This window comes from Procambarus clarkii, chromosome 9 (assembly GCF_040958095.1).
Source record: "Procambarus clarkii isolate CNS0578487 chromosome 9, FALCON_Pclarkii_2.0, whole genome shotgun sequence".
In the NCBI taxonomy this organism is placed as follows: Eukaryota; Metazoa; Arthropoda; class Malacostraca; order Decapoda; family Cambaridae; genus Procambarus; species Procambarus clarkii.
The window spans coordinates 16,545,614-16,570,296 of record NC_091158.1 but is presented as its reverse complement, the minus strand read 5'-3'; the positions used below and the strand labels follow the sequence as shown (position 1 = coordinate 16,570,296).

At 45.3% G+C, this 24,683-nt stretch overlaps 3 protein-coding genes across 3 annotated transcripts in view; 2 read left to right on the top strand and 1 right to left on the bottom strand.

The window, feature by feature from the left end:
* LOC123766197 (synaptotagmin-5) overlaps positions 1–24,683 on the top strand; it is an 88,590-nt gene that overhangs the window by 27,013 nt on the left and 36,894 nt on the right. The window contains exons 2-3 of the mRNA XM_045755157.2: positions 14,505–14,714; positions 20,482–20,618. The gene's annotated coding sequence lies outside the window, so the exon portion shown is untranslated. The remainder of the gene's footprint in view (positions 1–14,504; positions 14,715–20,481; positions 20,619–24,683) is intronic.
* On the bottom strand, positions 3,323–5,727 carry LOC138362821 (putative uncharacterized protein ENSP00000383309). Its single transcript, XM_069321388.1, has 2 exons — positions 5,577–5,727; positions 3,323–4,125 (listed from the first exon to the last, which is right to left on the bottom strand). Exons 1-2 carry the CDS (start codon positions 5,725–5,727, stop codon positions 3,323–3,325), a joined length of 954 nt encoding a protein of 317 aa, XP_069177489.1.
* On the top strand, positions 8,321–8,905 carry LOC138362820 (golgin subfamily A member 6-like protein 7). Its single transcript, XM_069321387.1, has one exon. It carries the CDS (start codon positions 8,321–8,323, stop codon positions 8,903–8,905), a length of 585 nt encoding a protein of 194 aa, XP_069177488.1.

Genomic DNA, 24,683 nt, shown 5'->3' with positions numbered 1-24,683 from the left:
ATAGCTGGGATATTCTAACTTTCGTTCAACTTACTAACACAGATCAAATTAAAACATGACCTGACGTGGCCCAAAATGTTTTTGGAACTCACTAAATATATAAACAAGGTCATGGCAGTGAAATCTAAATTTATAATAGTGAGAACTAGGTACTGTGTGTGTACATGTGCGTGTGCGTGTGCGTGTGCGTGTGTGAGTGTGTGTGCGTGTGCGTGTGCGTGTGCGTGTGTGTGTGTGTGTGTGTGTGTGTGTGTGTGTGTGTGTGTGTGTGTGTGTGTGTGTGTGTGTGTGTGTGTGTGGCCGAGTGCCCGTGTCAGTAAACACGCCATAACTCGCCAAGAGCGGCGTGAAATTGCCGCGATATAACCATTGCTGCCACCGGGTGATGAATGACGGTGAATGAGGTTAGAGATACACAGAGAGACTGAGACAGAGACAGTAACAGAGATTAAAAAGAGACAGACAGAGATTATATTAGTCCTTGAGGCCAATCCTCATGTGGTTTATTATTCTTTGTCGTAATCTCCTCTTCGTCGCTGTCTGTAGTTTACAGGGCTCAGACTTAGCCTCGTATGCAGTAGCATTTTTCGTAATGCTTCTCTCTCTCTCTCTCCCACTCTCGTAATTTCTGTGTACTCATTTCCCACTTCTTTCTGGTTTACTTCTATTCCATATTCTCAATAATTCTTCCACACTCTCTTGCCTCTTTACTTTGTCCCCAGACACCCCCTTGTCGAACCCTGAGCTCGTCTATGATCATTTCTTCAGCTTCTTTGAGTTAGTTTGTTACGTTGTCAATCATGTTATGGGGGAATGTTGTGGTGGAATGGACTGGGGGTAAAGACTGAGTTGTCGGGGTAGAGTTAGGGGAGACGGAATGAGGGGGGGGAGGAGGTGACAGTTTGGGGGATGATATTAGGAGGAATAACAGGGGCAGTGTGTGTGTGTGTGTGTGTGTGTGTGTGTGTGTGTGTGTGTGTGTGTGTGTGTGTGTGTGTGTGTGTGTGTGTGTGTGTGGGAGACTGATCGAAGACGAAGAGTGAGAAGGGTACTGAGTGAGGGGGTGTTGAAGATTTTCCTCGCTGTATCTTTTAGGTGTCGTGAGTTAATATGCTTTATGTATCATTACATGTACAGTGGGCGGGGGTGGGTGGGAAAACGCGTCTGCCTCAATCTGCCAAGGTGTGTGTGTGTGTGTGTGTGTGTGTGTGTGTGTGTGTGTGTGTGTGTGTGTGTGTGTGTGTGTGTGTGTGTGTGTGTGTGTGCAGCAGACATCCAGGATATAGTGATCTTTCCGATTGGTGTGCATCCTCCTCAGATGTTTTCTCTCCACCACACACATATCCTTTCGTCTTCTGCGACTCATTCGTGTTATCCTTTGGCCATTGTTGTCTCATTCGTTATCCTGGCATGATAACTGTGCATCTAGCTATATCAAGTGTCCAGCAGCCACTTTTCAAACCATCTTTGGAGTGCCCAAATTTAATTTTACATTCCGCAGTTTTTCTCTGAGTCTCCCCCATGATAACATCACCTGTAAACATTGATATAAAGGAAATATTATACATATATCAGGTCGCTGACGTGTGCTAGGCTTTCTCATCTCTCCTTGTTTGTCTCCACTCTGATGTCTCCCCTCTCAGCCCCTCTCAACCCCTCTCAGCCGCTCTCAGCCGCTCTCAGCCCCTCTCAGCCCCCCTCAGCCCCTCTTTGAATTCATTTTTGGGGGGTTGGGAAGAGGGGGAACGAAGGCTGTGGGTTCCGTTCCGTTCCGACACGACGGTCATTTTGGAGAGGCCTGTAAATCCCATCTTCGTGCCAATGAATAGAATCTTCTGACCAAAGAGAATAAAACACATCAAGAGTGTCCCATCCGCTGAGTAACAAGCTCTGTGGTCATGTCGAGCTGCGTGGCCTTTGCACTGTGGATGTACATATCCTGTTTAAGTCCAGTCGAGACAAGCAGCTAAACCCACGAGCCAGATATAACTTGTGTTTTTATTGTGGCAATGTTCTCGTCATTATGGCGCCATTTTTCCCCCCTCTGGCTCTCTGGTCTTACACTGGGGAAGAGTTTCTGGTCTTACATTGAGAAATACTTCAGGTCTTACATTGAGAAATACTTCAGGTCTTACATTGAGAAATACTTCAGGTCTTACACTAAAGTATTTTTGGTCTTATACTATGGAAGTAGTTTAGTTTTTCACTGAAGAAGTGTTTCTGACTTTTCTTTTAAAGGGAAGAAGTACTTCTGGTGTTAGGTTAGGTTAGGTTAGGTTAGGTTAGGTTAGGTTAGGTTAGGTTAGAATCAGAAACACTGAAGAAGTGTTTCTGATTCTTTCCACTCAGGAGTTAATCTGGGGGCATATCTCAGAAGTCTTCCCATCTGAGGGATCTTGCTGAGCGAGGACTGGTTTCCAAACTTGTCGCTGCATACTCCCTAATTGGTCTGACATATGTGATATGCAAAGATCTGAACGACTCCTCTTTGCCGATTTAAGAAGTCATCGTACTTTGTTTACCCTTTTCCATGTAGGTGATGGTATCCGGCTGTTGCATATGCCTCCGGTTCCTGCACACACATGGTAAAGTAATCGGAAAGTTGACAACTGGGCTCGCCTCAAACCCCAGCCTATGCAGTGATTAGCGTTTACCTGGTTGATACCTGGTTGATGGGGTTCTGGGAGTTCTTCTACTCCCCAAGCCCGGCCCGAGGCCAGGCTTGACTTGTGAGAGTTTGGTCCACCAGGCTGTTGCTTGGAGCGGCCGCAGGCCCACATACCCACCACAGCCCGGTTGGTCCGGCACTCCTTGGAGGAATTAATTTTCCTTCGTTTGAATTAGTTTTAAATCTTAAAACTCTTAGTTTGAATTTTTGAAACAGTTGAAGAGTTCCGAAGCGCTACAAGATTACCCATAACAATAATAACCGTGCAGGCGATGAGTCACAATAACGTGGCTAAAGTATGTTGACCAAACCATACACTAGAATGTGAAGGGACGACGACGTTTCGGTCCGTCCTGGACCATTCTCAAGTCGACTGTGACCATTCACAATCGACTTGAGAATGGTCCAGGACAGACCGAAACGTCGTCGTCCCTTCACATTCTAGTGTGTGGTCTGGTCAATAATAACCGTGGATTAGCGAAATTTTCGAAGATCGTGACCATTTTAATCAATACAAACGAAGCCGCCATGATTGAAAATAGATAAACAGGTTTCGTAAGGGGATACATAAATGCTACACGAATCCTGGCTCCAGATAATCCGTGTAATTAATAGGAGCAAATGCTCCAGTTTGCCTGATATTACGTAGCGTTATTAAATTTTCTTTATGATATTGGGTTGAGGGCGCATCACCTGTAGCTCCGGCGTTGACGGCTCGTCAGCTCGTTCTGGCGTTGAGAGCCCGGTAAGTGGCTCTGTCGTTGAGAGCTCGGTAAGTGGCTCTGTCGTTGAGAGCCCGGTAAGTGGCTCTGTCGTTGAGAGCTCGGTAAGAGGCTCTGTCGTTGAGAGCTCGGTACGTGGCTCTGTCGTTGAGAGCTCGGTACGTGGCTCTGTCGTTGAGAGCTCGGTACGTGGCTCTGTCGTTGAGAGCTCGGTACGTGGCTCTGTCGTTGAGAGCTCGGTACGTGGCTCTGTCGTTGAGAGCTCGGTACGTGGCTCTGTCGTTGAGAGCTCGGTACGTGGCTCTGTCGTTGAGAGCTCGGTACGTGGCTCTGTCGTTGAGAGCTCGGTACGTGGCTCTGTCGTTGAGAGCTCGGTACGTGGCTCTGTCGTTGAGAGCTCGGTACGTGGCTCTGTCGTTGAGAGCTCGGTAAGAGGCTCTGTCGTTGAGAGCTCGGTAAGTGGCTCTGTCGTTGAGAGCTCGGTAAGAGGCTCTGTCGTTGAGAGCTCGGTACGTGACTCTGTCGTTGAGAGCTCGGTACGTGGCTCTGTCGTTGAGAGCTCGGTACGTGGCTCTGTCGTTGAGAGCTCGGTACGTGGCTCTGTCGTTGAGAGCTCGGTACGTGGCTCTGTCGTTGAGAGCTCGGTACGTGGCTCTGTCGTTGAGAGCTCGATACGTGGCTCTGTCGTTGAGAGCTCGGTACGTGGCTCTGTCGTTGAGAGCTCGGTACGTGGCTCTGTCGTTGAGAGCTCGGTAAGCCAGACAAGGACTGACTATGTGTACATACACAGAAACACGGAAGGCAATCGAGTACACACCGACATGCGAAGATAGTAAAAAAAGTGTCAACAAATGCATCAAGAAATGACGTGGTGCAGACAGGCTCTATGCACCGCTGGACCCAAGAGCTGCAGCTCGTTCCCCGCAAGTACAACTAGATGAGTACAGTAGACTCACTTTGGTCTAGCCAGTAACATTCTCGCTGCCAGTTCCGGATCCGTCACGCAACCACTTGTACTCCGAGTCAATACAACGCCACACGCTCGCTTAGCCACCGTTATAACGAGTCCTGGCACTTGTCCCTCTCCTACAGGCACTCCCTTGTCACCGTTGTAACAGATCATAGCACAAAATAACGTCTTAAATCTATTGAAGAGAGACACCGAAGCACTTGGCCAACATTGTGTTCCCTCCCTCATAACAAAAGCAAACTGAGGATCGACCCGGGTTCAAATCCCGCCGTCGGCTCGCACTAATTGACTCAACCAATTTTCGAATACCCAGGCACCCACGTCAATGGAAAAACAACCTCAACGCTATCGGCTGTTATCCAGTCATCTCCGTTCCTGCTGCTCCAGTCCAAGAACGGACCCCTGTGGTGCTCCGCTCTATAGTTGCAGTCTAAGGTTAATAGAAGATATACTCTCCTGTCTTACTTGGTATAGAGCTTTTTCTGGAAAATTTCAGGGGGGATTGTAAGCTTCTGGTTATCCAGCTAAGTATTACTCATTTCAGTTTTGCTTAGGCAGTAGCTGAGTGTTTATGACTCGTGCGTTTCAGTATGACTATGCAAAATGTGTTTAACAACTGCGTCTACCATTGTTTAATCACAGTGGTAATCTGATCTGTAGTGGTGAGCCCTGAACCATGAATGGGTTGACTCCAGACCCATGAATATATGAAAAACTCAAGCTCGTTGTGTACTTGAACGGACACACTGGTCGTGTGTGCATATGTGTACACATGAAAGAGGAGACGCACATCATGTATATACATACACATGATCAGTGTGTACGTGAAGGGTCACTTGCTCATTGTGTGTGTGTATTCATACACACGTTCAATGTACACATGGACGTGCACATTCTCATCATGTGTGTGTGTGTGTTCACATATACACACAGTATACACATGGAGGACCACATACACGCTTAGTCCTCAAGTGTTTTTTTCTGCTTTTCTCCTCAGTGCCTCAGCTTTCTCACATTCCTCTCTCTCTCTCTCTCTCTCTCTCTCTCTCTCTCTCTCTCTCTCTCTCTCTCTCTCTCTCTCTCTCTCTCTCTCTCTCTCTCTCTCTATCTCTCTCTCTCTCTCTCAGCTTCAGCAGACTGTGAAAGAGACAAGTTGTGGTACTCGTGTTGGCCTCGTGGCTGTTAAGGTCTCGCAAGCCCTCGCTTATTGGCTCACCAGGTGCACCACCCCAATTAATACTGTCCCGGATCTTCATCAGGCTTTTGGACCTCGAGTCTTTTGGACCTCCAGTCTTTTGGACCTCCAGTTTTTGGCCCTCCAGCCTTCGGGCCCACAGTTTTGGACCCTCTAATCTTTCGACTTCCATTTCTTGTACCTCCGAGAAGGTCGCAAAATGGGGTCGTTTAATTTACATTTCGAAGGTTGCGTCTTTATTCTCTCTTTCTGCCTCTCCCTTGTTCTCATTTACTCCCTCTCTCTCTCGCTCTCATCCACTTCCATTCCCTCCCTCACTCCACTCTTTCATTCATTCTCTCTGCCTCTCCCTCCCACTATTCTCTCCCCCTCCATACTACCTCCAGTCTTCCCCCGTCACTCTCCATCTTACATTTTCCCTCCATCCCACCTTCTTCTCCATCACAATCATTGTATAAGTTTTGAGTGTATGTGTGCGTGTGCGTGTGTGTGTGAGCGTGTGTGCGTGCGTGTTCTAGCGACAAACATCGTAGATAAAGTTTGTGTATCATTTCCGTTATTATTTTCAGAACATAGAGTTTCTAACTTAACTATGCGTGTGTGGTGGTCGAGAGCCGTCTCTCGGGTCCCGCCTCTCAACCAGTCAGTCAACCACCGTCTCTCCCGTGAGAAGGGTGGAGAAGGAGAGGGAGAAGAAAGGGCATATACGGAGAAAGAGACAGAGAGTGAGTGGGAGTACATGGGAGACTTAAGGCTGGGTGACGAGGCATAAGAGAAACAACACAATAGAGGACATCATTAAGAGTAGCAGAGGAAGGACTATAGAGGGAGAAGGGTAGGGAGGGAAGGATAGAGTAGTGGGGGAGGGAGGAGAAGTAAGGAGAAAGTAGGGTGAGAGAGAAGGATGGGAGAGAAGTAAGGATGGAAGGAGAAGAGGTAGGGTAGGAGGGAAGAGGGAAGGAGGGAAGGAGGGAAGGGGAGAAGGAGGGAAGGAGGGAGGGAGGAATGGAGGGGCAGAGAGGGAGGGAAGGGCAGTGTGGAAGGATCGATGAAAGCAGTATCAGGGGCGGGGCAAAGTGACCAGCTGTCCGAGGCCAGCTGGTACATGGGAGTGGAGGGAAAGGGTGGGGGAAAGGGCGGCGGGTGATGGGGAGGAAATTGTAATAGTGGAGGAAGGGGTGATGGATGAGAACGAGGGTGGTGGTGGTGGGGGAAAGAGTGATGGAAAGGGAGATGGTGGTGGTGGAAAAGGGGGAGGGGGGGGTGATAGTGGGGAACTGGAGAGATGGTGGGAGGGAGGGGGGTGATGGTGAGAAGGAAGTGAAGGTGGGAGAGGGAATGATTTTGGGAGAAGGGGGGGGGAGTTGATGATGGCGGCAGGGAAAGAAAGAATGAGTAGAGAAGGTTGGTAGTGTTTACATTGTGGACTCTCTCCTCTCTCTCTCTCTCTCTCTCTCTCTCTCTCTCTCTCTCTCTCTCTCTCTCTCTCTCTCTCTCTCTCTCTCTCTCTCTCTCTCTCTCTCTCTCTCTCATTCTCTCTCTCTCTCATTCTCTCTCTCTCTCTTTCGAAAAATAAAAACTTTCGAAACCTTTAAAATTCTTCATTTCACACAGTGTACGTGAAGCCGTACCCGGACCACACACCGTGTTCGGGAATCCGTACCCGGACCACACAGTGTACGTGAAGCCGTACCCGGACCACACAGTGTACGTGAGGCCTCACCTGGATCAACGGTGTACGCCCACAAACACTACAATAAGGAAGCTGAGAAGCTTCTGAGTATTGTCCTCGAGTCTTCCCAGAACGGCTAGAGCTGAGCTAGAACGATGGGCTGGAGTCACGAACATTACAATACACGCACGACATCAAAAAAGTGCTCAGGTACGTCAAAAAGTGCTCAGATAAGTCGGGAAGTGCTCAGAAGCGTCGGAAAGCGCTCAGAGACGTCGGAGAGTGCTCAGAGATGTCAAAAAGTGTTTAGGTACGTCAGAAAGTGCTCAAATAAGTCGGGAAGTGCTCAGAGACGTCGGAAAATGTTCAGAGACGTCGGAAAGTGCTCAGATAAGTCGGAAAGTGCTTAGAGACGTCGGAAAAGGCTCAGATCTGTCGAAAAGTGTTCATAGACGTCGGAAAGTGCTCAGATGAGCCGGAAAGTGCTCAGAGATGTCGGAAACGGCTCCTAGACATCGGAAAGTGTTTAAAGACATCAGAAAGTACTCAGAGACGTCAGAAAGTGCTCAGATAAGTCGGAAAGTGCTTAGAGACGTCCGAATGTACCCAGAGACATCACAAAGTGATCAGAGACGTCCCAATGTGATCACATACCCCAGAAAATGTTCACAGACCTAAAAAAAAAATACTGGCATTCGAGGTAAGCAAGTCTTTCATGGCATTTGAAAGTGCGGAGATCAAGAGCCTCGAGATCAATAAAAGCCTGAGGTACCGGAAACTAGAAGGCGGATCCCAGGAGCCAGATCTCCGGCCCCGGTAAACACAATTAGCCGACTACAATCGAGTGAGTCCGCTTCCCGGAAGCTGTCTGGCTGACTCGTGGGGGGTTTCCCAGAACTCCTCATTCCCGGTTTAATGGATCGTAGTAACCTGCCATCTCTGTCTCTCCTTCTTCTATCCCCTCCTCCTCCTCCTCTCTTTATTCTTCTTTCTTCTTCTTCCTCCTTCTTCTTCCTCCTCCTCCTCCTTTCCCTCCTCGCCCTTGAGAGAGGATATGGTTTAGGAAGGAAGAATCAGTAGAAAGAATGAAGAGATGATACAAAAGAAATGGAGAAATAATAGTAAAAGTAGTAAGGACCTTCAGAAAGAGGAAAAGAGGCAGCAGAAAGAGGAGAAGAGGCAGCAGAAAGAGGAGAAGAGGCAGCAGAAAGAGGAGAAGAGGCAGCAGAAAGAGGAGAAGAGGCAGCAGAAAGAGGAGAAGGGGCAGCAGAAAGAGGAGAAGAGGCAGCAGAAAGAGGAGAAGAGGCAGCAGAAAGAGGAGAAGGGGCAGCAGAAAGAGGAGAAGAGGCAGCAGAAAGAGGAGAAGGGGCAGCAGAAAGAGGAGAAGAGGCAGCAGAAAGAGGAGAATAGGCAGCAGAAAGAGGAGAAGGGGCAGCAGAAAGAGGAGAAGAGGCAGCAGAAAGAGGAGAAGAGGCAGCAGAAAGAGGAGAAGGGGCAGCAGAAAGAGGAGAAGGGGCAGCAGAAAGAGGAGAAGGGGCAGCAGAAAGAGGAGAAGAGGCAGCAGAAAGAGGAGAAGAGGCAGCAGAAAGAGGAGAAGGGGCAGCAGAAAGAGGAGAAGGGGCAGCAGAAAGAGGAGAAGAGGCAGCAGAAAGAGGAGAAGAGGCAGCAGAAAGGATAAAAGAGACAGTTAAAGAAGTAAAGTGAACAACAAAGTGCATAAAAGACAGCTGTAAGTGGAATAGAGTAACATAGAACAGGGACAGGGAGATGACGGACAGGGAGATACTGTCCTAAGAAGCGACGGACAGGGAGATACTGTCCTAAGAAGCGACGGACAGGGAGATACTGTCCTAAGAAGCGACGGACAGGGAGATACTGTCCTAAGAAGCGACGGACAGGGAGATACTGTCCTAAGAAGCGACGGACAGGGAGATACTGTCCTAAGAAGCGACGGACAGGGAGATACTGTCCTAAGAAGCGACGGACAGGGAGATACTGTCCTAAGAAGCGACGGACAGGGAGATACTGTCCTAAGAAGCGATGGACAGGGAGATACTGTCCTAAGAAGCGACGGACAGGGAGATACTGTCCTAAGAAGCGATGGACAGGGAGATACTGTCCTAAGAAGCGATGGACAGGGAGATACTGTCCTAAGAAGCGACGGACAGGGAGATACTATCCTAAGAAGCGATGGACAGGGAGATACTGTCCTAAGAAGCGACGGACAGGGAGATACTATCCTAAGAAGCGATGGACAGGGAGATACTGTCCTAAGAAGCGACGGACAGGGAGATACTATCCTAAGAAGCGACGGACAGGGAGATACTATCCTAAGAAGCGATGGACAGGGAGATACTGTCCTAAGAAGCGACGGACAGGGAGATACTGTCCTAAGAAGCGATGGACAGGGAGATATTGACAGTATACGGACTATAGGGTCAACAGACGACGCAGAAAAGATAGTCCAAAATAAAAATGTTAGACGGAACAATATGTAAACAACTGAGCATCAGAAAGGGAGTAAAAGACAGAAGTAAGAGTAAATAGATACATAATTGAAAAGGGTAAAATGGGCAGGGCAGAAGGTTACAAAGGGTACAAACGTTAGATTTTAGCGTAAATATTGGAGAAAATGAAGTCAAAAGTAGAGAATTAACAATATAAAATAAAAGTGGGGTAAAGATAACGGAAGAGAGGGTAATAGAAAGGAGGAAAGATTATTATAGAGGCGGAACTGGGAAGTATAAGGAAGAGTACAAAAGAGTGGAGAGGGAAGGCTGGAAAGGGAATATTCTGTCCTCTTTTTATCTCTCTTAGACACACATATCTATATATATATTAGTGAAATCACACACATATGAACATTAATCATTGTATACAATTGTACACATTATTTAGGGAACACGAGTACAAAATAGTGAAGATACACATATATGTGCACATTTGTGAAGATAAATATAAATATGCAGCACCATTGTCACCACAACCACCACCATCACTACCACCACAAACACCACCACCACCACCATCATCACCACTACCCACCGCCCCACACACACACGCCATCATTACCAACCATACAGTTTTCAGTCATAAATTAGAATAACTGGCTTGCTATAAAAAGCATCAACGTCATGCATGCTTGTGTGTGTGTGTGTGTGTGTGTGTGTGTGTGTGTGTGTGTGTGTGTGTGTGTGTATGTGTGTGTGTGTGTGTGTGTGTGTGTGTGTGTGTGTGTGTGTGTGTGTGTGTGTGTGTGTTTCTGTGTGTGTGTGTGTGTTTCTGTGTGTGTGCGTGTACTCACCTAATTGTACTCACCTAATTGTGCTTGCGGGGGTTGAGCTCTGGCTCTTTGGTCCCGCCTCTCAACCGTCAATCAACTGGTGTGTGTGTGTGTGTGTGTTTTATGTGTAAACCTATTGTTTTACCGAGAACGAGATTAAGCTCACACGTCCCTCTTGTTAACTAAGTGGTATCTTGAACAGGCATTCATCCTAGCGTTCAATATCTCGGCCATAATTGCTCTTGATGCTGTTAATGGCAGTTGCTTCGGCTATTTCTCTCTGGATAACATTCCATTTGTTTACTACTCGTCTCTGTATACGAGAATGGTCGTATGTATGATATTAATGTTATTTTGCTCATGTCGGCCTCAGATGTTAAGACTGGCGTGACATGTAAACACTTTTCCTCTCTTGATTCTTTGAAGTGTCTCCCACGAGTATTGTTCTTTTGGTCTCCTTTTCCATCTCTCAAACCTCATCACTTTGCATCTCTTGGGATTAAACTCGTGAAGCCATTTGCCCGCCCATACCTGTAGTGTGTCTTGGGTCTCTTGTAGAAGCTCGAGTGCTTCTTAGTTCTGAGAATTTGTAAACATTGTCATGTGTGACCCTTTCCTTCTCCATGAGGTTCAAGCTCCAAGCCCTGCAGGACCCCACTTACCACTCCCTTCCTCCCTGATACATACTCTCACTACGCCTCTCTCTTCTCTTAGATAATTTTTTAATCCAGTCCAGCATCTTCCCACTTATAACAGCCGGCTTTTGAATTAGTATTGTTCAGTACAGTGTCGAGTCTAAAAAGATACAATCCTCTCACCCTTTTCTCTCTCTCTCCTACTGAATCATGTTCATCAAGCATGCCTCGCTTCTTTGATAACCATATTGTCTTTACTTAGCCCTCGCCATATTTTCCACCGTCACCTGTCTGGTTATCTCAGCAGTTCAAGTGGGTTGTAAAGTGATTAATCCTGGTCTGCACGGCATATGCCCACCACCTCTACAGCCTTCACAGTTTTCGCGAGTTCCCTTTATATGCTAATGACATTTCACACTCTGCCTCGCCCCTGGATTTTGATTGTTGTCGCCGGAGGCGGCTAGTTTATTGTGCACGCTACACTCATCCTGTGAGCGGTAGCGCAAAAGCATTTTTTTTTTTTTGGGGGGGGGGAAGTAAAGAGGAAGGAGAGGCATAGGTGAAGGGAAGTTTAGAAGTGGGAAATACAGTGAGTGGATTGAAAGCAGGCGGGCTGTTCGTCTTGCTTGTCCGCAAAAGCATTACAGAGGGCACAAAAGGTCAATTTCCCCTTGGACCTGTTAGGCATCCTAGTCTTCTCTCGCAGCTCATCTATGAAGTTGAACACTATAAAACTGTGGTCCAAGGAGCTCCTCATATCTGTTCCACTTAACACCCTTAACCCCCCTTTCCCCTAGGTCTGGATGAACAACTTGACAATTGATGTTCACTTGTCCTCTCCCAGGTCTCCTTGTGTGCATAGTGCTACGTCAGAAATCGTATATAAACATTACATATTACAATTTGGTGTATAGTTAGGAATAAATCTGATTGTTGATGTTTGGGTTCTGTTGGTAATTATTTGTATTTTTAGGTTATTATTGTGATTTTTAGTACGAGAGTGAAGGGTTGAAACAGAGAACGTCCGTTCGAACGTCATCAGTGGTGCGACCAGCCAGTCCTCATAAACAAAGACTAAATGTTGGTTAATCCAACCGCCAACCCCCCCCCCCCCTGTTCATGAATGAGAAACGGTTTATACACGACTTACAACGTCGTTCGATTATTTCTCGAACAGTGCTTCATTGAAGACCTCTGTTCGAACTGCAACGATGTAAATACTTCACGCACGTACTTCAAATAAAAATTATCGCCAACAGAACCCAAACGCCTAACATAACTTACGACTAACTTTACATAGAAATTTAATATACAATAATATTAACTTATTTGAGAACAAACCAAGTTTTAATACACAGTATGTTAAAATTGATGAATGCTTCTGGGATGTGGACGGCCGCCGCTCTGATGAGCCTGGCATGAGGACGGGTTGGTGGTAATTCATCAGCAGTCGTCATCAACAAAGGCCAAATGCTTTTAATCCAGCTGGCAATCCTCGTGTTTATGAATGAACCCCGGTTTACACGCGACTCTCAACTGATGATATTAGAGCATTTTTCGACTGACGACCTCTGTTCGAATCCCAGCTCTGTAAATGCTGGCGATGAATCACAATAACGTGGCTAAAGTATGTTGACCAGACCACACACTGAAAGGTGAAGGGACAATCGACTTGAGAATGGTCCAGGACGGACCGAAACGTCGTCGTCCCTTCACCTTCTAGTGTGTGGTCTGGTCAACTCTGTAAATGCTTCACCCACGTTCTTAAAATACAAATAATTGCTAACAAAACCTACATACCAAACCTAACCATTTGCCTAACTACATAGAAGGAGCGATTTATCAGGGGAAAGCGCCAAGCCATTACGACTATATAGCACCTGGAAGGGATCAGGATAAGGTACTTAAATATATAATAATATTAATATATAAGTGAGAAAAAATTGTATTTTAATACACAATACGTTAAAATTGATGAATAGGTTTTGGGGAACGGCCGCAGCTTTAACGAGCCCGGCTTGAAGATAGTTTAGATGAGGCGTGTGTAAAATGTTTTTCATTCATAAACAGGGATTTAGCGGCTGGATGAACGAGCATTTGGGCTTTGTTGATGAGGACTGGCTGCACTACTGTCCGTGTTGTGGTGGGTTCATGCGGGTCAACTTGGACTAAGATTTATCAAGCATTTACGCAACCACTTACGACGTCTGTGCGTCTTAACCTTAATCATGGCGGCGTTGTTTACATTTATCAAACAGTTTACGAGCTGCATAATTTCACAACCTAAGTTTGTTATTATGATTAACAACCTCCCAGGACTTCGGAGTTCATTAAGTGTTTACTAAATGTAAACAAAGTCACCATAATTGAGAAAAGATCTACAGGCTTCGTAAGTGGTTGTGTAAATGGGTGATGAATACTGTTCACTTACTCTTGTTCTGTTCATGATTTATGGGATTTATTTTATATATCTCCATTCTATATATATATTCCATTTTGCCTCTGAACTCTTCTTTTATTTGTTATCTTCTTGTTTTTATGCAGCACAATGTCGTCTTTGTTACAGTTCAAGGATTATTATTATATATCAATTAATTGATCGTTCTTGGCAATTTCAATATTCTCCAACGTCGACTGATTTGATAGCCCCTTTCTCAGTGCTGGCTTCTCTTTCTCTCTCTCTTGTGAAGACCGAGAGAGAGAGAGAGAGAGAGAGAGAGAGAGAGAGAGAGAGAGAGAGAGAGAGAGAGAGAGAGAGAGAGAGAGAGACCCAACCCACTAATCTGAAAATAAACAATGTCACCCACGTTATTGTGACTTATTGTTTAAATAGAGTCATTACCTAATTGTATTTACAGTATGAGAGCTGTGCTCGTAGTGTCTCATTTCCCTATAATCTTTGGAATATGACTCTTGAAGCTGTATTTATTGTTTGTATTAATAACAGAGTTTACAGGGTTGAGCTCCAGCTCCTGGAAGCTTCTGAGCTTCAGTTCGCTAGTCTGAATGATGACTGTATGTGCTATGACATAATATTTTGTTTTATAATTTAAGTATTTACCAAATTATCAAGAGAGCTCCGAGTTCGTCGCTGCGGAATGTTTAACCACAACCAGCTACGTCTTTAAGTCTCCTTGTGAGCAGCCACCGCCCCGCCTCTGGCGTGTGTGCGCAACAAGGCCCTGTAAACCACCTTATAACACCAGATTCATCACATATAAACGATCTAACACTTGTTTCCCGTCTCGTTAAGGCGAGGACTATCTATACGGCATTTATTTTTCAAATCGAGGAGGCTTTTTATTATAGAAAAAAACGAATAAACGAAAACCTAAAAAAAAAACTTTATCAACCCCAAGGAAATCCGACGGGCGATAAGGCGAGGAGGGAATGCAGGAAGGCTCAGTGTGCTTGGAGCAGCGGTAGGCGACGGGTGTGTGTGATGGGCTGTGCTCCCAACCCCCTCCCACCTGACTGCCTAATTGACACACCTCTCTTATCGTCGCTTCACTATCCACACGAACCCTCTCGTAGTGTCAACGAAACTCACGCCGGGACCTGCAACGCTGGTGAGCTGGCCTCGCCTCAGCGTGTGTTTTCTTAGAGGTTATCTCCTTGTTTCGCTTATATTATACGTGCGTGTGGCGTTTGATATGCTTATTGACTATACTGCTACGCCTTGCGTGTATACGGGACGTCTAGTGTGTGTGTGTGTGTGTGTGTGTGTGTATGTGTGTGTGTGTGTGTGTGTGTGTGTGTGTGTGTGTGTGTGTGTGTGTGTGTGTGTGTGTGTGTGTGTGTGTGTGTGTATACGGGACGTCTAGTGTGTGAGAGTTTACGAGACGTCTAGTGTGCGTGTGTTTACGAGACGTCTAGTGTGTGTGTGTGTGTGTTTACGAGACGTCTAGTGTGTGACTGTTTACGAGACGACCAGTGTGTGACTGTTTACGAGACGTCTAGTGTGTGACTGTTTACGAGACGTCTGGTGTGTGACTGTTTACGAGACGTCTAATGTATACGGAACGCTTAGTGTGTGTTCTTACCTAACTGTTCTGGCCTAATCCTGTTGCAGGGGTTGAGTTTCGGTTTAGTGCTTCATTATCTCAACTGGCAATCATTTGGTGTAAAGATTCCTGAGGCTATTGGGCTCTATCATATCAAGATGTAAAAAATGTATGGAATCTATCTTCACCACAAGGGAGCCGGTCGGCCGAGCGGACAGCACACTGGACTTGTGATCCTGTGGTCCCGGGTTCGATCCCGGGCGCCGGAAAGAAACAATGGGCAGAGTTTCTTTCACCCTATGCCCCTGTTACCTAGCAGTAAAATTGGTACCTGGGAGTTAGTCAGCTGTCACGGGCTGCTTCCTTGGGGTGGAGGTCTGGTCGAAGACCGGGCCGCGGGGACACTAAAAGCCCCGAAATCATCTAAAGATAACCTCAAGATAACCACATCACTAACTAATGCATTCCAGTTGTTAATTGCTTTGACAGTTAAAAGGTTATTTCTAGTGTCTCTTTGGCTCTGTTGGGTATTCAGTTTTCACCTGTGTTATCTTATGCAAATATCACCTGTGCTAAATGGTCTGTTTCTCTTTACTTTATCAATTCCTCTGAGAATTTTGTATGTGGCAGTCATGTCTCCCCCTAACTCTTCTGTCCTCCAGCGACGTAAGGTTCAATTCATGTAGCCTTTCCTCGTAACTCATACCTCGTAGTTCTGGGACTAGTCTGGTGGCATACCTCTGAACCTTTTCTTTGTTTTGTCTATGACTAGACATGGAGCCGCGTCCGCCACGATTAAGCTTTTGAATGATTCCTTAGAAAAATTTTGAAAAAAAGTTCTTATATTGACTAGTGTCACATATGCCGCTGATAATAAAGTTTAAATATGGGACGCTCAGTGTATGTGTATACCGGACGCTTAATGTATGTGTATATGGTGTTATATTCATATAGGACTACATACATTTACATTGTGTGGGTTCCGTATTGATTTGAATAAGTTATCTGCAAGATTTCCTTTATATAGGCCTACCCCATGTTCATCTACATGGGCTTAGGCGCCAAACTTCGCACTCCCCCCCCCTCCCACGCACACACCAGCATCCATACCCCCTCCCACGCACCCACCACCGTCCACACACCCCTCCCACTCACACACCAGCGTCCACACCCCCTCCCACGCACACACCAGCGTCCACACCCCCCTCCCACGCACACACCAGCGTCCACACCCCCCTCCCACGCACACACCACCGTCCACACACCCCTCCCACTCACACACCAGCGTCCACACCCCCTCCCACGCACACACCACCGTCCACACATCCCTCCCACGCACCCACCACCGTCCATACACCCTCCCACGCACACACCACCGTCCACACCCCCCTCCCACGCACACACCACCATCCACAATTTGTCCCTTTATTTTATGCCTAAATATTTCATTAAATTCGCGACAATACTTGGAAACAAAACTAAAAACAAATGCGACGGGTGTTTGCTAACATATACACGCACTTAATCCGTTAGTTTGATGTCACTTTTGCTCCACAACGGCTGGAGTACGTCCTGCCAAGTACGCTCACCCAGTCATAAAACGTTGTCTGCAAACGTTTTATGACTGGGTGAGCGTACTTGGGTGCCTCGTAGCCTTGGTGGATAGCGCGCAGGACTCGTAATTCTGTGGCGCGGGTTCGATTCCCGCACGAGGCAGAAACAAATGGGCAAAGTTTCTTTCACCCTGAATGCCCCTGTTACCTAGCAGTAAAATAGGTACCTGGGTGTTAGTCAGCTGTCACGGGCTGCTTCCTGGGGGTGGAGGCCTGGTCGAGGACCGGGCCGCGGGGACACTAAAGCCCCGAAATCATCTCAAGATAACCTCAAGATAACGTTTGTGATGTAATTCAAGAATTACCCAGCAAATGTGGGGCTGGTTGATTAACTTTGATGCAGTTAATTAATAGCTCAGTTACGAGGCAGATAAGTGGCACTGAACTAGTGCCTGGAGCCGGCACTGAAGTAGATGGGGGGGGTGGCACTGAAGCAGACTGTGTGGGGGGGGGGAAGGAGGGGGGTGTCGTATGTGGCACAGGCAGCTGGTATTGACGTGGTTGGCTGAGCTTCGTAAGGATGAGTAGATAGAGAATCAGTTCTCTCTCTCTCTCTCTCTCTCTCTCTCTCTCTCTCTCTCTCTCTCTCTCTCTCTCTCTCTCTCTCTCTCTCTCTCTCTCTCTCTCTCTCTCTCTCTCTCTCGGTTCATTAAGGCGAACCACCTGAATGAATGAACCTCGGCTCCCCCCCCCCACGCCTACATATCAACCCATCATCAAACAAAAGAGCCGTCGGGTTCACATCACTGAGCCAAATACAGTCTTATTGATTAGTGTACACAAACCGGTATTTGACTTTTTAGTCCACCCGCAACCTGTCCTCAGGCTAGGCTCGTCCAGTGGCCTCAGGCTAGGCTCGTCCAGTGGCCTCAGGCTAGGCTCGTCCAGTGGCCTCAGGCTAGGCTCGTCCAGTGGCCTCAGGCTAGGCTCGTCCAGTGGCCTCAGGCTAGGCTCGTCCAGTGACCTCAGGCTAGGCTCGTCCAGTGGCCTCAGGCTAGGCTCGTCCAGTGGCCTCAGGCTAGGCTCGTCCAGTGGCCTCAGGCTAGGCTCGTCCAGTGGCCTCAGGCTAGGCTCGTCCAGTGGCCTCAGGCTAGGCTCGTCCAAGCGGCGGCCGAGCCCAAAGACGCAGTCATAAATTTTAATATATTACGTATTCAACATTTATATTTCCTCAAATATAAGGTATATAATAAATTTTATCAAATTTATTACATGCAAAAAAAATGCGTTGATTAGTTATCCCAAATTTAGGTTAGGTTCTGTTGGCCATTATTGATATTTGCAGTACCCAGTACCCGGATGAAGCATTTAAAGAGGTGGGATTCGAACACGGGGACGTGAACCGATGCACTGCTCGAGAAATATACATACATCATCAGTTGAGTCATTTGTAAAGTGATTTGCATTCATAAACACGAGGTTTGGCGGCTGGATTAACGAGCTTTTGGTGTTTGTTGATGAGGGTGAGCTGTCCACCACACCCCGTTCGAAGCTACTGACTCGAGACGAGCTTTGTTCACATCCAGGCTAGACTGTAAACACACTCTGAATCAACATAAGCAAATCGCCTTACATAACCTCACCTAGACTTACCTGTGCATAACTCTACTATATAATGTTATTTTATATTTGAGAAACAAGTTTATTATTATAGTGTGTGAGAGATTCATTATATGCTGAATTAGTCATATACTGACCATATACTGATACTAAGCTCGACGTATGTCAGTATTTGACAGATTGCTTGGGCTGAAGGATGAATGAATGCATGAACATTCATTCATTTGATGAAGGTTTATGAATGAAGAACACTTTACATGACTCGCATGTGATTGTGTTCAAGCATTTATCGAGCAGTATTTCATTCATTTACTGCCTTCGAAGCACATCTGTCAATGCAAATTTTTTTCACCGGCCCGTCCTCATCAACAACGGTCAAATGTTCGTCAATCCAGCCGTCAACCCCCCCCCCCCCACCCATTCCAACCCCTTTTTTTAATGGAAAAACGGTTTACATGTGACTCGCAAATGATGACATTCGAACATTGCGCTTCCCTGACGTCCTCTGTTCTAATCACAACGCTGTAAATGCTTCATAAAACCCAACACAACCTAACCATCTAACCTAACCTACGTCTAACTATACATGGAGCTTTAATGTGTAATAATATTACTTTATATATGAGAACAAACTTGTTATGCACAATACGTAAACAATTATGAATGCGTCTTGGGAGGCGGCCGCTGCTTTAACGAGCCTGGCCAGGGGACAAGTTGTTTTTTAAAGCAGGTGAGTACGACTTCTGACTCCTATTAGCAGGCTCAGAGCTTTGCCTGTTCATACCTCATCTTAATTAAGCCTTTACCATTTAGTTTCCCCTCAACCTATACCCAAAACTCTAATATATATTATAAAGGTAACTTATATTTTAGAACATATAATTTTTAGTTACAGAAAACAGTATACCCAAAACTCTAATATATATTATAAAGGTAACTTATATTTTAGAACATATAATTTTTAGTTACAGAAAACAGTAAAGTAAGGAATGAGCATTTGGGGACGACAGCAACTCAAAAGAGCATATGTAAACATAAACATTATCAACACATTCAATATACGTAGACAATAACCTTTACACAATAACATTATGTAATATTTGTCTTGAGAAAATTTAACTTTTGATATGATCATAGGAAGTTTGTTCAAGAATTGTATTTTATTGAAGGCATTCGGCACTCGGGAGGACTAAGGAGTTGCGCTCTAGGTTGTCGGTCTGGAGTGACCTCTCCAGGGCGCAAAGCCAGGGTAGGTCGATCTGGAGAAGAAGCTGTTACCCATGCAGCAGGTCCCCCCTCTTTATATTGATGAAATTGTCCAATGAAAAGGCAAACGTGGAGAGGGGGGGCCCTTTTCAAATGGCCTCGGGAATGACTAGAACCCACGCTGCGCCTCCATCACAACCCGTCCAACCACTTGAGCTGGACGGTAGAGCGACGGTCTCGCTTCTATGCAGGTCGGCGTTCAATCCCCGAGCATCCACAAGTGGTTGGGCACCATTCCTTCCCCTCCATCCCATTCCCAAATCCTTATCCTGACCCCTTCCCAGTGCTATATAGTCGTAATGGCTTGGCGCTTTACCCCTCTGATAATTCCCTTCCCTTCCCACACAACCCACTTTGGTCACACAATTTAGCAGTTAAATTTGTCTTTCGCTTTCTACTGTCCTTTGTTTTGTTGTTCTTAAATGCCCAGCAGCCATCAGGAGATGGCAGGGGGCCCGGGAGCTAAGCCTGGGCCTCCTTCCTCTTATTAATAATAATCATAATAATTTATGTAATATACAAAGTAACTTGTTACGGTGATTACTTACTGGATACAATAGTTGTATGTTGTATACGGACGTTAATTAATCTCAATGAAAATTATACTGAATAATGAAGTCAAAATATGGCGTTAACGAAGTAGATTCTGAACACGGCCAAGTGGCTTACATTAAAGACTTACACTCTCATTTCTCTCCTCCCCATTCTCTCCTATTCCCATTCTCTCCTCTTCACATTCTCTCTTCTCCCCATTTCTCCCCTCCACCCCCTCCCCCTCCCCTCCCTCCTCCCTTTCCTCTAGAGATGGTCCTCACGCAGATGGTCTATATATCTAGTGATATTATTTACCACGAACCTTTACACGTGTTCATTCATTACTCTGCCCCCTGCAGGTGTACGTGTTGCCCCCCCCCTACCCTCGAGAGGGAGATGTGAACACGTGAGTCTTGAGATGTAAACACGTCAAGGCATGGGATCTGAACACACGTGAAACCTGCAAGAATCCTCACTGGAATCCAACACCACAAAGGTACGAGTTCATTGTTATTTTTGTCTTTTTTTTCTGTGTATGAGACTTTTTTGTATTTGTTTTATTATTATTATTGATAAATTAATTTGTAGCAGGGCAGGAATCGACCTAGCGTCCTGGGTCGATCCCAGCTACGCGCATTACCCCTGAACCTCACTGACCTAAGCGTCGGCAGCCGAAATCATTATTTTTAACTCGTTAAGGACAAAGAGACCCAATTATTATTACTTGTATGTATGTAATAAAGAGGTATAGATATCCTATCGGAATTACACACACACTCACTTTTGAAGATGGATAAGAAAAAAAATCACGGCTCCTGTTGATCTTCTTATTGATATATGTCACGATAATGGGATTGCTCTGTGTATTGAAAATGTATATTTAGTGCGTGTGTTGAGCGGTAGAACAAAGCACGAGAATCTGCTGTTTTGGGAAATTTGTCAGTCTCAGATTTACTAATTCAAAGACTATTGTAACTCTAGAGCTTGAACGGTTCAGCCTATTTGGATGGCTGACTATTGCTGTAATAGTATATTGTGTGTGGAGTAGATTTTGGCGTACATCGGCTAGAGTAGATGAACAGTTTGAACAACCCAACTGGTTTTCTTCCTATTGAGGAGTGTTGTACATGCTGCTATGGCGGTGTGTCCACTCACAAGATGAGTGGCGCTGCCCAATAAACTCGCCCCTCGGGGCAAAATTGAAAAGAAATGAGCATTTTTCTGAGAAACCCGTTGCATTTTTTTTTATTTTCTCAGTTTCAATGTTATAGAATTCGTTGAAGCTTTTTCTTTGCTTAAGTTGCCCCACAACTTTTGCAAGCTATCGTCAAACGCAAACTGTTCCAGTTAGTTCGTTCTAACGATATGACGCGTCCAATTGAATGTGCTTAACCAAAACCATTCAAACTTCTGGAAGACAGAAGTGTTAAGGGAGACATGCTTGTCAGATACTAAATTTATTTAGTATACTTAATTTTAGTGTCGGTGTATGAATGTCATTATTGGATGCAGACTTCATACACAGTTTCAAGTGTAGCTGTATACGGCCCCATAGGCTAAGTGACAGTTGGGAGGTGAGACCAAAGAACCGAAGCTCAACCCCCGCAAACACAATTAGATGAGCGCGCATGTACACACACACACACGCGCGCACACACACACACACACACACACACACACACACACACACACACACACACACACACACACACACACACACACACACACACACACAAACACACACACATACACACACACACACACACACACACACACACACACACACACACACACACACACACACACACACACACACACAAAAGAGCAGCTTGCTACGTCTGTTTCGTCACAGTGAAGTATAGCTACCTTTCCATTATTGATGGCGCACCAACCAGAGTTATAAATAGACGCGCGCTCTTTCAGCTCCTCGAAATTGATTCCCGGTAGAATTCGGAATTCTCAGTGCCGAGGCTTCAGCCAGCAGCCGGAGCTTCAACGCCCTTCGTGTTTGTAACGACCTTCACTGTGGGACTTGATGGTCGGGAAAGACTTCCCTCATACGACCTCAGTGTGAGGAGGAGCGACTCTTGTTCAATTTTAAGATTCGAGGGCAGTGTTGTAGCCATTCAAAGCGACATATGACACAAGGTTGTTGGTTAGGTTCCCCGCAGCCCTGGGGAGGAGGGTGTTGTCCCCCAGCCCTGGAGAGGGGGGGTGTTGCCCCCAGCCCTGGGGAGGGGGGTATTGCCCCCAGCCCTGGGGGGGAGGAGTGGGCTGCAGGGGGAGTCCAACAGTATTTACTATAATATCAGCAATCGCTGCAAAACCATCAACTTTATTAAGTATAAATTAAGAAGCTTAGTACTAACTAGTGGTAACGATAGCTATCAATTGCCTTAGTTTGAATTCGGGAAAAAAAAACTGGGCAAATAGTGGGTTTTGCAAATAGTGTTGTTGATTTATTGAACAAATTACCGGTTCACTCAGTTGGCGTGGGATGGTTGGGTTATTTCAAGCGTTGGACAAAATAGTACTGAATTTGCTTGGATATTATAAATAGAAGCTGCCTCGTATGGGTCAATTGGTTGTTTGTCATGTTCCTCTTCTTCATACTCCAAGCAACGTGACTTGGATAACGTCAGGTGTTAGGAACACTGCAAGAAAACTCATTAAGGAAGAGTTTTGTCTCGCTCTTTCCTTCTCTCTATCTCTGTATCCGTATCTTTCCCTTTCTCCACCTTTATATCTCAATCCCTGGCTCTCTGATATATATATATATATATATATATATATATATATATATATATATATATATATATATATATATATATATATATATATATATATATATATATATTATATATAATGACGTATTTTGATTAGATTACACACATATAAACAAGCCTGCCAGCCCACGCCAAACCTGATGTCGAGGATTAAGCTCTCATTTGAATGCAAATTATACAAAACTCTGTGAAGTGATGCATTTTTTGTTTAATATCATTTTTTTTTAATATTGGCGGCAGCGAAGTGGGATTCACTTAATTGAATGTTGAAAATATGTCATTAAATTTTTTTCACTGGAATTACTAGTGAATTTGTGTTTTGCTGAAACACAGTATTGCGCGGGTAGACTATTAGAACAACTGGTGGGCAAGTGTTTCACGAAATGTTGTAGGTTTTCTTCTGGCTTTTACAAATTGGACTATTAAGTTGAAAAAGCCTCGTGTTAAGGGAAAACTTATTGGGCAAGTTTTCCTGCTTCATATATGTTTGTTTTTAATTACACACACACACACAGTGTTGGCAGGTCATAACGGCGCAGGTTAAGGTGTTTTTTTTTCTACCACAAACGTGGCCACACATTTACAATGCTAACCAGGCAGGTTAAGGTGTGTGGAAGCGTGTTCGTGGTGTTCCAGCAGCTGTAAAGTGCATCAGTAAACGAAGCCAACATTAAGAGAACTGTTTATCACGGTGCGCCTTGTGTAGACAGGCAGTCCGTGGGGACGTGTGGGGTCCTGTAGGGACAAAAAAGATTGAAGAATGAAAAGGCATTCGAGGGGTTCAACACTGAGAAGTCTGATGTGACAAATCTGATGGATTGGGTAGAGAAGTTATGTGGAAATGTCCCGTATGGAAGAGGACGCTACCTATGAGGAAGAGGACGCTACCCATGAGGACGAGAATGCTACCTATGAGGAAGAGGACGCTACCCATGAGGAAGAGAACATTACCCATGAGGAAGAGGACGCTACCCATGAGGACGAGAATGCTACCCATGAGGAAGAGGACGCTAACCATAATGAGGTGAGATTTAATGGAAAATTTACAAGTATCTGAGAGGACCCTCATATCTACAGTATCTCATTGAACAAGCAAAGCCTTCTTTAGTAATTTTGTCTTTGTTTAGTTGGCCTTCTCTAATATATAATAGTGATAAAATATAATGAAAAGACAAAAAACATGGAAAAAGTCTTTGTAAATGCTGTATCTAAATATTGATATCAGCTCAGATTTGTATAACTTGAAGATGAGAAGATGAAACAAACCCGGATGTGGTCTTTCAAACGTAAACAAAGCCTGATAAGAGAATATAAAAACTGAAGTAATATTTGTAAAAATCATGTACAATATGGAGGCGGGAGAGAAGGATGACAGAAAAAGGAGTTTTTTTATTATTATTTTTCTACCACAAACGTGGCCAGACATTTACAACGCTAACCAGCCTATATACATTTTCTTCTGTCCTCTATGGACAGGATTAGAGATCTGTTAAACATATAGTTCAGTGATTTATTGAACAATCAACCACAGAAGATGATTGTGGTGCTTTTAAAATGCAAATCTGACCTACAGACATAAATACACAGATTTACGTCTGTCCTACATAAACAGTGTTCGAAGAAAGGAGTGAATTAGTGCACAGTGAATTATTAGGTGAAATTATTAGGATTTATCAGGAATTATTAGGATTATTAGGTGAATGGTGATATTAAACGTACCTAACCGTTGCTGTCCTGCTCGGGGATTGAACCCATGTCTCTAGATTGTCAGCCGA

Coding starts and splice junctions, on each gene's coding strand:
- LOC138362820 (XM_069321387.1), top strand. CDS start 8,321: ATGATACAAAAGAAATGGAGAAATAATAGTAAAAGTAGTAAGGACCTT.
- LOC138362821 (XM_069321388.1), bottom strand. CDS start 5,727: ATGGAAGTCGAAAGATTAGAGGGTCCAAAACTGTGGGCCCGAAGGCTG. Junction 4,126..5,576: donor TAATTGGGGTGGTGCACCTG/GTGAGCCAATAA, acceptor TCTCAACGACAG/AGCCACGTACCGAGCTCTCA.